The 15,295-nt window shown below is 39.9% G+C and overlaps 1 protein-coding gene across 1 annotated transcript in view; it reads right to left on the bottom strand.

Annotated features, from left to right (window-relative positions):
• LOC128706588 (intermembrane lipid transfer protein VPS13A-like) overlaps positions 1–15,295 on the bottom strand; it is a 264,092-nt gene that overhangs the window by 137,474 nt on the left and 111,323 nt on the right. The window contains exon 2 of the mRNA XM_070090619.1: positions 2,069–2,155. Coding sequence (XP_069946720.1) covers positions 2,069–2,155 — 87 coding nt within the window. The remainder of the gene's footprint in view (positions 1–2,068; positions 2,156–15,295) is intronic.

The following is a 15,295-nucleotide window of genomic DNA, read 5'->3' as shown; positions in this document are numbered from 1 at the left end:
GGGCCTATAAATCACACCCAAAATTAATTTGTCACGACCTTCGAGAAACTGTAGCCAAACAGATTCTGTGTTCAATGTTTCTAATCTTACATCATGTCTAAGACAACAATTTAAATTTTCTCTGACATACATCGCCACTCCACCACCCTTCCTGTTGACCCTATCAGTGTGGAATAGTTTATAACCCTGTATGTTGCATTCAGAAGGCATTTCTCTATCTTTCAGGTTGAACCAGGTCTCTGTTATACCAATAACATCTATATTACCTACACTTCCAAGCAATCTTAGCTCATCTATCTTATTTCTTAGACTCCTACTATTTGTATAGTAAACCTTAAGGGAGCTAGTCACTCGTTGCCCTCTGCTATCTCTGTCTGTTGATCAACTCATTTACCATTACTAGCAGCTTTATTTTGAATATTGTCTTTTAACCCTTAAACGGTCCAAACAGATCGACGTTCAAATTCGTAGTGCTACAAAAGTAGATCTACTTTTTACATATTTTCAAATATAACAAAAAAAAAAATGTAGATAAAAGTTTTTTTTACAAGTTTTCAAATGTAAAACGAAAAAGAAGATCTACATTTTTTTACATACTTTCAGATGTTGAAAAAACGTATATATACGTTTGGACCATTTAAGGGTTAAACATATCCCTGAGGTATCCCGGTAATAACTTGTTTTTAACCTTAATGCTGCAGCCTGATTGTTTCCCACAAACACCCATACCTCTATAATCTATCAGTTTAAATTCTTAGACAAGTCATCAATTACCCTCTCAATCGAATTGGCTAATGCAACCACTATCCCCAGAGAGATGAACCCCATCCCTTGCATACATATCACGTTTGCCAAAAGAATAGGTCCCAGTTATCAATGAATGGGATTGCAAGTTCCTTGCAGTACCTGTCTAGCCAGCAATTTATACCAATTGCCCTAGACATCCATTCATTGCCCACTCCCTTTCTAGGCAAGATGCTACATATGACTGGGATCCCTCCCTTAGACCTAACTACTTCTATGGCTGACCTGTACTTATCCAGCAGCTCCTGTCTCCTGCCCTTCCCAATGTCATTACCCCCAGCACTAAGATAATGGGCTTGTTCCCATTACCTGACATAATATTATCCAACCGCTGACTATGTCACCAACACCAGCTCCTGGAAGGCACACTCTGTCTGACTTTTCTGTCTCTGTTACAAGACATGGTCCATATATCTTACCTGAGAATCTCTTGCTATTAAAATATTCTTACCTTGATTTGCAGGGAAATCAGTGGTACCTTCAAGCCCACTAACCACCGAAGTGCACTCGTCATGGAGAACAGAGAATCGATTTCCTACCTTCATATCTTCTCTGTTAACCCTCCTTATCTTCCTTCTTTTTTAACTGTGAACCACTTGCCACTTAAAGCAGCTGCCACTATCACTGCTAGCGACCATTTCCTCCTTACCAGCTAAATCCTTCTCACACTCGCTCCCAAACTCCTCTAGGTGAAGCCTCAGCCTCCTATTTTCTTCCTGAAGAAGTAGAACCTCCTTCTTCAACACATTAACCTGCGATTCTAATACACTACAACAAGCCATGGTGCTTGGCAACACCCCATGCTAACTCCCAGAGCTTAGGACAGGTATGACCGCAGGTTAATACAAAAATGGAGTGAAGCTTTGGTTGTAACATACAATGTACGGAAACACAGTACAATGGTCACAGTTCAGTTTGCAGTGTATGAATGTTGATTTAATCAAAACAAATAAACTGCTAGTACAGTATTATATTGAATTATATACTGTAGTTAATATGTGCAGAATTTACAGTGAATTAAGGTGTTACCTAACTATTTTCAAAGCAATTTACAGTTAAAGATATCTTAGCACTTTCAAGCAGAGTTTCGGATCAAGGGCTTTTTACTTGCCATGGTTAAAACATGCATGATTCTTGTGTGTTTTTGGCGAGTTCTCAACTATTATACAATGTTTAATGGAATGAAGTGCAGAATATTTTTGGCCTCTTGCCTATCTATTCATGTGGTTTAATGGGATTATGCATTAATTGCCAAGTTATTTACCTATATGGCCAAAGACCGGTCGAACAGGAAGGTTGAGCTCATCAAGGGCACTCTGCTTCACCTCCAGTTCCAGCAACTCGACATCACCTGTAATATTGAGAAACATTCTCCATAAAAAATATTTCAATTCTCAAAGTACAGTGAAACCTCATGGCAATAAATAAAACTATTTCTATAAAGGGAAGTACAGTACTGTATGCAATTGACATTGGAATAACAGGAGTGGGGGAAGAAAGGGTACTGTGTGTGTTTATTTAAAAAAATCCATTACATCCAAATGTCCAATGCAGTAGACGAGGTTTGTTGTATGGGAAGCCTACTCTACACAAACGACTGCTAACTGACAAATACCCAACGCAGCAGGCTAAAGCCACTGCACTGAGCCCTTGTTCAGTCACATTTTATCCATTGTATCTGAAAACTATTACATAGGGGTTAGTTTTAATGAGGCTTTATTGTAATACCATTAAAATTAAAAAATATAGGGCAGAGAGGAAGTGCTTCCAACAGCATTCAGTGGTTGCACTCAAAATTACAAGTGCAGTAGTAAAAGAATCTGAAGTAACTATTTTTTTAAATGAAATTCTATTTTAAAATTTATTATAGACCTCCTCATCGTGGAATTGAAAACATATGGTGTTGGAGTCTGGTGGCAGAGCTGGAATAATTTTGTGAATAGGGAGGCAAATATGCAGAACCTCATTCTGAGGAATATTAGTATACAACAGGATATAGATACTAAGTCATCTTAAACACAGCTCCACAGTTTATTTGCAACATTATGAAGATTGAACTGCAAAAGGAGTTGACTTTCAATAGGGTATGATCAGCAGAAGCCCTATAGCAGGACAGCAGTACAAATTTTTATAAATTATAAATACAAAACAGAACATAGTATGTGAATAAAAGCCAAAGTAAGGGTTGTGTGTATTTCAAAGCATTTCCCATCACCTGGAGTTTACCTGGAGAGTGTTCCGGGGTTCAACGCCCCCGCGGCCCGGTCTGTGACCAGGCCTCCTGGTGGATCAGAGCTTGATCAACCAGGCTATTGCTGCTGGCTGCACGCAAACCAACGTACGAGCCACAGCCCGGCTGGTCAGGAACCGACTTTAGGTGCTTGTCAAGTGCCAGCTTGAAGACTGCCAGGGGTCTGTTGGTAATCCCCCTTATGTATGCTGGGAGGCAGTTGAACAGTCTCGGGCCCCTGACACTTATTGTATGGTCTCTTAACGTGCTAGTGACACCCCTGCTTTTCATTGGGGAGATGTTGCATCGTCTGCCAAGTCTTTTGCTTTCGTAGCGAGTGATTTTCGTGTGCAAGTTCGGTACTAGTCCCTCTAGGATTTTCCAGGTGTATATAATCATGTATCTCTCCTGCCTGCGTTCCAGGGAATACAGGTTCAGGAACCAAGCGCTCCCAGTAATTGAGGCGTTTTATCTCCGTTATGCGTGCCGTGAAGGTTCTCTGTACATTTTCTAGGTCAGCAATTTCACCTGCCTTGAAAGGTGCTGTTAGTGTGCAGCAATATTCCAGCCTAGATAGAACAAGTGACCTGAAGAGTGTCATCATGGGCTTGGCCTCTCTAGTTTTGAAGGTTCTCATTATCCACCCATAACAAAAATAAAATAAAATTTACAGTCTGCAGGAAATGAACCTCTAAAGGGTGTTTGGCATGTCATTTTTGGAAAGCATGATAAACAGCAATAAAATAAAATGTGATTAAGAATTTAATGCTTTCTTATCTTATCGATAATAACAATAATAATAATGCAGATCATCCTTTAGTGACAGGATCTCCATTCGGATATCCCTGGCCATGAAATTGGGAGATTGGTTAAGATTACTTCAGTTTTCAAAAAAGCATCTGTTCTCAGATGCAACTGGAGTCTCACTCAGAAGCATCATGGTTTAACCCATCACTTACCTAAGTGGGGTCCTATTTGCCTCAGAATTCTAGGATCTTTTGTGATTGGTCTTTACCTTGGATAATTTTAGAATATTTCAACACCACTTCACATGCCAGTATTAGCTATAATTTTCATATGACTTCTTTAAGTTAGTATGGTTGTATTTCTCATGTGACTTCAGTACTAGTTATATACTGGCTAATACAGCTACGTATAATTTTCCTATGGTTCTGACTATTTTCATACAACTTCTATGCTAACTAATTTTCATTCAGCTTTCATACTAGCTATCCTAGCTATAGCTGCAGCTTTCACATGACTTTGAACTCTTTGCTAATTTAGAGGAATAAGGGTCCAGTACTGAAACTGGGTCATTTCATGTCAACTGGACCAATAGTCCCCACATGACCATCTCCAATTTTGCTGTAACTGTGTAGTTCCAGGTAGATTTTAAACAGTTCTGTAGAATTTTAGATCCAGTATGTTAAATTACAGCCTGGCCACCAAGGGCCTTATTGCAAGAGTAACCAAGTTTTATAAAGTACTGTATATTTTCCATGTTACATTGTATTACATCATATTCACACTTTACATACATGGCAGAAGACAATAGTTATGCAATGCATTTTGGGCAGCCTTAAGACTGAACATACCTTATAAAAGTTTATACAAGTTACGTAGATTACGTGTGTGTTTTAAATCATTTAATTAAGTTGCACACAGATAAAAAAAAATAGTTATTATTTTCACTGATTATGGTACTATCTGATGATCAATAGCACTGTCAGAATGAAGAAACTAACAAAATGGTAAAAATTTTGGGTGTGCCAGAATACTGGAGACAAGTGCATGAAGATGACACCTGGATGAATGCTCGATAGGCAGGTATTAATAGTGTGTTTGACATAATATACAATTACAGTGGTCCCTCATTTATCATCGTTAATCCATTCCTGGAAGTGCAACAATTATCGAAATAATGATTTTCGAATTAATTTTCCCCATAAGAAATAATGTAAATACAATTAATCCGTTCCTGACACCCAGAGGTATTAACCCCTTCAGGGTCCAAGGCCAAAATCTGAAGTGGTGCTCCAGTGTCCAAGAAATTTTGAAAAAAAAAAAAAAAAAAAAAAAAAAAAAAAAAAATTTATACAGAATTAAAAAGCATATTTTTCTGAAGGTAATAAGACAAAAAAATTTCTCATCAGTACTTACCGAGATACAGTGCCGAGAAGTTTGTCCAAAATTACCTGGTGGCGGCAACATCGACGATTTCCACATACGCGCATTATTTTATTTAGCAGTTTTTGTAGTTCTTTCTTTTCTTTTCCAATTTTTTTCTTTTCCTACTAACATTTGGGGCCTGAGAGACCAATACTGAATATAATGTATATATATAAACTCACTGTATTAAACACACAATAACTGCACTAAAGTTACTATCATATTACTGTTTACCACTGTTGTTTATTACAATAAACATGCACAAATCTTGTATAATACTAATGTTCTATCATATATTTACAATCACTGGACATGGTTTTAGAACTGCTGGAGCTTGTGGAACTCCTTGAAACAAGGCACCATGCACAGAGGTAGCTTACATTCCTCACACATAAACCGAGAGTCTTTGCGTCTTCGTTGCCGTCGTTTTGTTTGTGCACAGACAATGCATCTCTTCTGAGCAAATTTCTTCTGAGTTGAAGGAAGCTGTATTATGAAATGATCACCTTCCCTCCTCAAACGCTTGGGTATATCCTGAGGAGTTCGAGGACCTTGTTGTATAGCAGGTGTTGTTACCTGGTACTTCATTATGAGTTGTCTGACAACAGACAAACAAAATTCACCATACGGTGGTCTGTTGCCAGTCTTCATTTGGTACATATTATATGCATTGAGCATTGAAATGTCCATGAGATGGAAGAAAAGTTCCATGTACCACTTGTAACTTTTACGAACACAATCAACAAAGCCAATCTGCAAGTCACATTTGTCAACCAAGTGCATACAGTGGACCCCCCGCTTAACGATCACCTCCCAATGCGACCAATTATGTAAGTGTATTTATGTAAGTGCGTTTGTACGTGTATGCTTGGGGGTCTGAAATGGACTAATCTACTTCACAATATTCCTTATGGGAGCAAATTCGGTCAGTACTGGCACCTGAACATACTTCTGGAATGAAAAAATATCGTTAACTGGGGGTCCACTGTATTTTGTGTATAATCAATCACTGTCACTGGTTTTCGAATACGTTCATTAGTCACTCGATCAACTTTGCCACTGTCTTGCATTTCATTACGGTAAATGGTTGTCAACAATGTGACATCTCGTTTGTCATGCCACCGTAATGCCATGATGTCATTGGCAGTAAACACCTGCACGTCATCACCACGAGCACCTGCGTTGAGCCTGGGCATATGTTTACGATTAGAACGCACTGTGCAATACACATCTGTCTTGTTCACTTGCAAGAAATCACTGAGTAATGGGCTTGTGTACCAGTTATCGGTATATAATGTATGCCCCTTACCAAGATAAGGTGCCATCATGCTTCTCACTACGTCACCTGAGATACCCAATAACATCTTGGTATCTTTCAATGTTTTACTTCCCGTATATTCAACAATATCCAATACCAGGCCACTGTCACAGTCACAGAGTACAAACAGTTTTATACCAAAGTGTTTCCTCTTGCTCAGTATATACTGTTTGAATGACAGCCTACCTTTGAACAAAATCAAAGACTTCTCAATTACAAGATTCTTGAATGGATAAAAACTACATGCTGAACTTTTGTTTGAGATACATAAAAAACATTTCTAATCTTGTATAACCTGTCACTTCTGTCAGGCCTGGTTGTCAGAGAAGTGCAACATACGTAACAGTAAGATAAACCTGTTCACTGGGATGATTTCACTGATGACCGGGGTAGAAATTAGCCGATCTGTGGACCAGTATGCTTTTATATTATGCTTATAGACATGAGGCATAAGCATTATTGTTGCAAAAAGCAAATACATTTCTGCAACAGTCGTCTCTTTCCACTGGTGTAGTCTTGACTGTGGCGATATGATCGTATTTGCCATGGTGTACTCAAAATACTTATTACTTTCCCTGACAATAGTTTCCATCAATGGCTGGTCAAAGAATAATTCAAAATTCCAGTTCATTTGCAGTGTTTCCAAGGGGACAAGTTCGTAGAATTCCACTTTGAGAGTCATCAAAGTGGTGGAGCTTGGGAACAAAATTGGGATTTTGCTGCCAATCCCAGACACGGTTTGCTGGTGGATACTGGACATCATAGGCTGGTTGTGCGGGTAGTTGTGGTTGTGGCGGGCTGGTGGTTGACGCTCCGCTTTGTCTTTGAACTGCGGAGTCATCAGCGTGGGTCCCAGTCTGAGCTGGTGAGTCACACATGGCCGTGGCACTACCATCACCACTACCACCATCTACTGATGCCTGTGGTCTATCCATGCCAAGTGTAGCCACATCATCCTCACTATCACTATCTATACCTGGTGTAGGGCCACGGGATGTACTCCATCCCCTGGGCATGGCATAGGGTACACTACCCGAGCGCATGCGGTGGCGTACATACCGACGCTTCACTGGTAAATATGATTCCTCGCTATCACTACTCGAATGATCGTCAAGAGAAATAAAATCACAATCCACATCACTATCATCATTACTGAAGTCAGAGGCCTGGCCACGCGAAAATAATAGTTTTCTCTTGCGTTGAGGTGCAACCGACCGTGACTGACAAGTGCCCACACCAGAGGTATAAGGTTGAGGATCATCAGGGTTTTCTGCACTATTATCGATATCCTGGTCATTCCTTTCGGTCACTAACTGATCAAAGCCAAAGAATTTGTCTTCAAATTATGATATGCTGAATGTTGAAGACTAAGTAAAACAACTGAAGCTAAATCATGTTTATAAAATTGCTCACAAACAATGTCCAGAATATCTTGCTGTCAATTTTGTCAAGGTTGGGAACCAAAGCAATCATAGTACTAGGGGGAGAGCGCACAACTTTGTAGTACCCACAGTCAGTGGCCAGGCTTCAAACACCTTTTATTGTACAGCAATAAAGGAATGGAACAGACTACCCGCACATGTCAAAGCCAGTCATAGCATGAACCAGTTCAAGAAGAGTGCCAAAAGGTGTCTGATGAATGTAGCTACAGAAAGGGAAGGGAATGATTTTCTATTTTTTAGCTAACATACGTGTAAATTTTACCTTATTCCTAGTAATGACCCTCGTATTGTAGATAGTCTTAATGACCTTGGTGTAGTAGATAGTCTTTTTAGTATGATAATAAGATGTTATCTTCATTGTAGAATAATAAGAAAATATTATAACCTTTATATTATAATAATAAGGTAAAAGGACCCCAATGGAAATAAGTCACTCTGTCTGACTTTTTTGGGTTATCCTAGGTTCTCTACACATATGCTGCTATGTATGATAATTCTATGTAACTGTATTTGTGTATACCTGAATAAACTTACTTACTTACTTATATTTCCACTTCCATCACTGTCAGAACTATCAGATAGGAAGAGGAGAGTCCCAATTTGTCTTGGAGTGAGAGCTGCCTTGCGACGAGGCATGGTGAACAAGGGTAACCGAGCCGAAATTCCCACAATGCTATGCGGGCGCCTAGATTTTTTGTTTATGGCGCACACCCACCACACAGACCCATTCTCTCACATGTAGGCCTATGAGCGTTTTCGCGCTAAATTTGACGGAGCTTGAATTTTGGCGTAGATCTACGGTTTGGATACTCAACGTGAAGCCGTAGATCTACGGGACGGACCCTGAAAGGGTTAAAACAAAAAAATTTTTTACATGAAATATAGATGTAGTACATAAACAATACAATGGCACATGATGAATGAAACATTAACAGCATAACACTTACCTTTATTGGTGATTCTTCTTAAGTGGATGGAAGACTGGAGGAGGAGAGATATTGGATTAGTTACTGTTTGGAAGGGGAATCCCCTTCCATCAACACCTCAGGTACCAAGTCCTTTTCTGGGGTTACACACTTCTCTTCTCTGTTTCTTAATGCCACTAGGACCAGCTTGAGTCACTGGAGTCCTGTCTCGCAAAAAAAAGTGTCCAGAGAGCTGTTTCTGGAGTCGCTTTAAAACTTCCCTAAAATGGGCCAAGACTCTGTCACTGTACAAGTTGCTGATATGGCTTGCAACATCCTTCTCAGGGTGATGCTTCTCCATAAATCTTTCCATCCTACCCCACATTTCAAAAATCTCCTTATTTTCTGAAGAAGGCACCTTCTTCCATCCCTCTTCCTCCTCTTCTGCAGCAAGATTCTGAGCTGCAATCTGTTGCTGTTCCTGCTGAAGCTTTTGCAGCTCCTCAGTGGTTAGTTCTTCGTTGTGGTCCTCCACCAACTCTTCCACATCCTCCAAACTCACATCCAACCCCATGGAACTCCCCAGTGCCACAACATATTTCACAACTGACAAAGGCTCATCAGGGTCAGCCACAAACCCTTCAAAATCCCTCGTGGACACAATCTGGCCACAATTTTCTCCAAGCAACAACAGCTTCCTTGATTTCCTTTTTCTTTGCCACAATGGAAGATATGGTTGTAAGGGGTTTGTTTCACATCCTTGCCAGTTCGGCCACATGTACGCCACTTTCATATTGTTCAATGATGTTTTTCTTAAATTCGATCGTATATCTCACTTTCTTTACCAAAGGCTTGGCACTAGGAGCTTCCTTTGGAGCCATGGTAGCTTATTTAGCACTTGCAAGCACTAAAATGAATGGAATATTATGAAATATTTCATATGAACAAGAGGGGACCATCGCTCATTGGTAAACAATGGCACACTGGCTGGGAAGGGAGGCCGAGGCGGCTCAGAGCTGTGAGTACGCGTCCAGGACAAATGACGATTAGCGAGTCAACCGACCATTTGCGAGCCAATGTTTGGACGAAAATAACGCGACAATTTCCGAAAAGGACGACTATCGAGCCCAACGATTATCGAGGGACCACTGTATCAGGAATCACATTAAGCTACAGAGATGTTCTTTAAATAATTTTGAATCTTTTGGCTGATAGGGAACCTTGGGAATTTCAGGTAGTGTTTTCAATATTTTGGGGCCTTTTATGTGTATTCAGTTTTTACTCAGATTGAGTGTAACACAGGAGACGTGCAGCTCTATAAAGCACTTCAGTGCTGAATTTATATTTGGAGCTTCACAGCTGGGTTTTTTTTGTAGTGGTCATCCTGTTTACACAGTAGGCACAGTGGCAAGAGGATATCTTGTACAGTGGAATCCCAACTTTCATACTTAATCCGTTCCAGTAGCTAGTACTGAAGTCGAAACGTCCTAAAGTCAAAGCAATATTTCCCGTAAGAATTAATGTAAATACGTACAATTAATCCACTTCAGGGAGTTCGGAATCCCGCTCCACAAGGACTTCAGGTATCAAAGCCCTTTAGTGTTTTCCCTCTTTGCCTTTTACTGCTACAGTACATATATTACAATGGACCCCTCGGTTAACAATATTAATCCGTTCCAGAGAGCTTGTCCTTAACCGATTTTATTGTTATCCGAATTAATTTTCCCCATAAGAAATAATACAAATCCAATTAATCCATTCCAGACACCCAAAAGTATTAAAAAAATAATTTTTCACGTAAGTAAATAAAAAATAATTTTTCAGAGTAAACACATTAATAATTCATAAAATGACACTTACCTTTATTGAAGACTTAGTGATGAGACGGGAGGAGGAGAGAGGATAAAGGTGTAGTATTGTTTGTAAGGGGAATGAATCCCTTTCCCTAAGAACTTTAGGTAGCAAGTCCTTTTCCGGGGTTACCTCCCTTTGAATTTTAACCCATAAACGGTCCAAACATATATATACGTTCACTACCCCAGTGCCCCGAATATTTTGAAAAAAAAAAAAAAAAATAACTAAGTGTTACAAGAAAAAAAAATTTAAGGGTCAGTACTTACCGAGATATGAGGCCACAAAGTTGGCACTTGGAGATCACCTGGCAGCAACATGGAGCGCTGCCGCCTGCAGAAGTGTTGCCGATATATCTTTTTCCATTTTTCATATTTTATATAATTTTTATGTTCTGATAATTACAATTTATAGTAGTTCTTGTCATTTCATAACTAATCTTCGTTCTGACACTAGTACTAGGTACTGAAATTGCACTCACATTGTCACAAACACATTGACAGGTGGACATTTACACCTGCCTTGGTCGTTTACTATTGTCTTGGAATATATACAAAGTATTTATAGGTCCCAGCAATGTTCTGGATATGTGTAAGTATATAATAATAATGAGGAGGAGGAGGAGAATACATAATAATAAAATAATAAGTTTCCTTGAAGCATGAACAACAAAGTCCACCCCTGACAGTGACGTGATAAGATGAGATAACATTTGATAAGAGCTGACGTTTGATGAGCATTCGCAAGGGTGCAGTGATAAGACTTGATAAGAAAAGATTAGGGCCTGATTTGTTTTCGCTGGTGCACAAACATGTCTGTATTTGTCTGTCTGTCAAGCTCCCTGTCTGTCTATCCATCTAGCTTTCTGTCTCAGAGAGCCACAAGACTGCATCGTTATCACATTTACTCACATCTTCATGCAGAGTATAGCACTTTGTCTGGATTTTTTGGGTTATCCTAGGTACTTTACACTATGTATACTTGTACAGTGGAACCTCAAATATCAAACTTAATCCGTTCCAGGAGCTAGTTCTAAATTCGAAAAGTCTGAAAATCTAAGCAATATTTCCTATAAGAAATAATGGAAATACAATTAATCCATTACAGAAACCCAAAAATATTCACAAAAAAATACATTTTATAGAGATTAATTACAGTTTTACATACACACTACAAATACTATAGTGCTCAATTATGTATATAAATATAAAATAACATTTTTACTTACCTTTACTGAAGATTGGTGATGGCATCTGGAAGACAGGGAGGAGGAGAGAGGGAGTTGGGGTTAGTATTTGGAAGAATCCCCCTCTATGAGGACTTCAGGTTTATAAAGCCCTCTCTGGCATTACTCCCCTTCTCTGTCTTTTAATGCCACTAGGACTAGCTTGAGTCACTGGACCCCTGTCTCACAAAATAACTGTCAACAGTCCTCTGTTTCTGGTGCCTCTAACATTTCCCTAAAATGGGACATGGTTCTGTCACTCAACTGGTTCCAGGAGTTTTCTGTACCAGATCTGCATGCAATTTCCTTGCCTTTTTGCAAATCATCATCTCTGAAACACTGTCACCTGCCATCTGTCTATCCTTGATCCACACCAGCAACAACTTCTCATCCTCTTCAACTATTTGTGGTCTTTTCTTGGTTAGCATATTAACACCTTTCGCAACATCAGCTTCCTTGATTTGCTCTTTCTTTGCCAGGATAGAACTGATGATCGACTTGTTTTTCCCATACATCCTGGCAAGCTCAGCAAGTCTCACACCATTCTCATACTTCTGTATTATTTCCTTCTTCACATCTATGGTGCTTCTCACTTTCTTTACCACAGAGGTACCACTAGCAAGTTTCTTTGGGCCCATGGTAGCTTATTTCAGTCCCACAAGCACTAAACACAATGAAATAATCGTAAAATGTTTGAATGAGAGCGCAGGTTAGTGTTCACTCAAGCATCAACAAAGCCAGACTTGGTCACGGCACCTGCGCAGGGACGCGGACAGAGCGGGCTTGCGGACAGGTCCGGTACCCAGTGGTCCGAAAATAGGGGAGCGTTCGATAATAGGGACAAAGTTGGTTCGAAAAAAGGGTTCTATTTTTGAAAAGTTCGGTGAGTGATATGTTCGAAATTTGAGGTTCCACTGTATTTATATGTACCTGTGAGACAGAGATAGACAGACAGATAAGAAGAGAGACAGACAGAGATAGACAGGGATAGACAGACGGACACAGAGACAGAGAGACAGATACAGACAGACAAATGGAGATAGAGCTAGGCCACCAGCAGCCGGCCAGCCGCACAGCTGGCTGCCATGCAGCTGGCCAGCCAGCTAGCCAGCCAATCAGCCAGTCAGCCAGCCAGCCAGTCAGCCAGCCAGCCAGCCAGCCAGCCAGCCAGAATTGTTTCTCTTTACTTAGGGCATAGGTTATAAGACATTCTAAAAGGGTGTTACACAAATATTGCACATGGGTTATTACCGAGGTTTTTGTATTTCCTCAACTACTTGTGGCCACATCCACCTCAAAGCCACTAAACTCAGGGTCAAAATCACTTTCCTCTTAAAATGGGAGTATTAATACTACATGACATCAGTGAACCCCATGTGTTTACTGCGCTGTTTGCTCTAGCTGGCGCTCATTTGAAATTGTCCCAGATTTTTTAATACTGCGCACACTGAGTGTTAGAACCCATTCTATGCTGACAAGGCATCTCAGGCCAATCATGCCAAATTTGAAGGCAGGAAAAATAAAAGGTACATATACTTTTGGGGCACTAGCGGTAAAAATGTATATACAGTGGACCCCTGCATAACTATATTATTTCAATCCAGAAGTCAGTTTGGGTGCCGTTATAGACCGAATTTGTTCCCATACGAGATATTGTGAATTAGATTAGTCCATTTCAGACCCCCAAAAATACACCTACAAAAGCACTTACAAAAATACACTTACATAATTGGTTGAGTTGGGAGCTGATCGTTATGCGGGGGTCCACTGTATACGTTTGGACCATTTACGGGTTAATGCCACTAGGACCAGCTTGAGTCACTGGACCCCTGTTGCACCAAAAATCTGTCCAATGAGCTCTGTTTCTGGAGTGTCTTTAATCCTTTCAAGGTTGGTGCCGTACTAGTACAACTTGCATGCCAGGGTTAGTGTCATACTAGTACGCATAAACTTTAGTGCCTTCAAATCTAGCGAGAGAAAACTGGTAGGCCTACATATGAAACAATGGGTCTATGTGGTCAGTGTGTGCAGTATAAAAAAAATCCTGCAGCACACATTGCATAATGAGAAAAAAAAACTCCGACCATGTTTTTGGTTTAAAACAGCGAGTTTGCAGTGTATTTTTGTATGCTATTTATGGTTGTATTCTAGTTTTCCTAGTCTCATTTTATAGAATGTTAGACATTACAGAAATTGAGATGATTTTGATTGGTTTCACAATGAAAAGTACCTTGAAATTGAGCTCGAAGTAGCAGAAATGTTCGATTTTTGCCAAAGTTCAAAGGTAAACAAATCATGCCACGCGTCCAATACACAACTGGCGAGTCAAATATTCTTTCACAAGTGCACTGATATTATTTATACCATTTCTACACGAATGCAGTAGACTGCATAACAAATCTACTATTCTTTGTGAGAAAAATTCTAAGTTGAAAGCAAAAGAAATGTAGCATAGGCCTGGGGACATGAGTATCAACAGAGGAAATGTTATTTTAGTGCCAGGAATGTCTGTCTTGTTTATTCTGGACCCTATTTAGAAATTGGTATCTTTTGAAATTTGTGTGAAATTGGCAAAATTGCCAATTTCTGACCACGTTACTGGTTAGTTGAAATCGGTAAATGGGCGATTTCTTGTACTCGTTCGATAGACAAAATGGAGTTATAGCGAAATAGGTATGATTTTTGTTGACTGGTGCATTGGAATTGACCAATAACAGGGCTCAAAGTGGGCGAAATCGCCGATGCGTAAACATTGTTGAGACCGCTAACTTCACGAGAGCATAATTCCTCAAGTTTTCCATCAAATTTCATACTTTTGGTCTCACTGTGATCGAGAAAAGATTCTCTATCATTTCGTTAGAAAAATTAATTTTTTTTTTCGAAAAATTTCCGACCCTGAGAACAAGTTTAGGAGAGGGCCTACTGACATTGAAAGGGTTAAGATTTCCCTAAAATGGGACATAATATTGTCATTGTAAAAGTCACCAGCACAGCTTGCAACAGCTGTGTCAAGGTAATGTTCATCCATAAAGGCTTGCAACTTTGTCCACATTGTACAAATGTCCTTAATCGTTGAAGAAGGCAACTTCCTCCATATCTCTTCCCTCCTCTGAAGCAATTTCCTCAGCTGTGGTCTGTTGCTGTTGCAGATGAAGCTCTTGCAGCGCATCAGTGGTTAGTTCTTCATCATCTTCCTCCACCAACTCTTTCACATCCTCGCCACTAACCTTCAACCCTATGGACTTCCCCAGTGACAACAGATTCCACAACGGGTACAGGTTCCTCAGGGTTAGCCCCAAACCCTTCAAAATCCCTCTCTTTTACACAGAGTTCAAAGTCCTGCAAGTCACT

The sequence above is a fragment of the Cherax quadricarinatus genome, chromosome 3 (assembly GCF_038502225.1).
Source record: "Cherax quadricarinatus isolate ZL_2023a chromosome 3, ASM3850222v1, whole genome shotgun sequence".
Lineage (NCBI taxonomy): Eukaryota > Metazoa > Arthropoda > Malacostraca > Decapoda > Parastacidae > Cherax > Cherax quadricarinatus.
The sequence above is the reverse complement of the archived record's forward strand: the minus strand, read 5'-3'. Positions and strand labels throughout refer to the sequence as shown.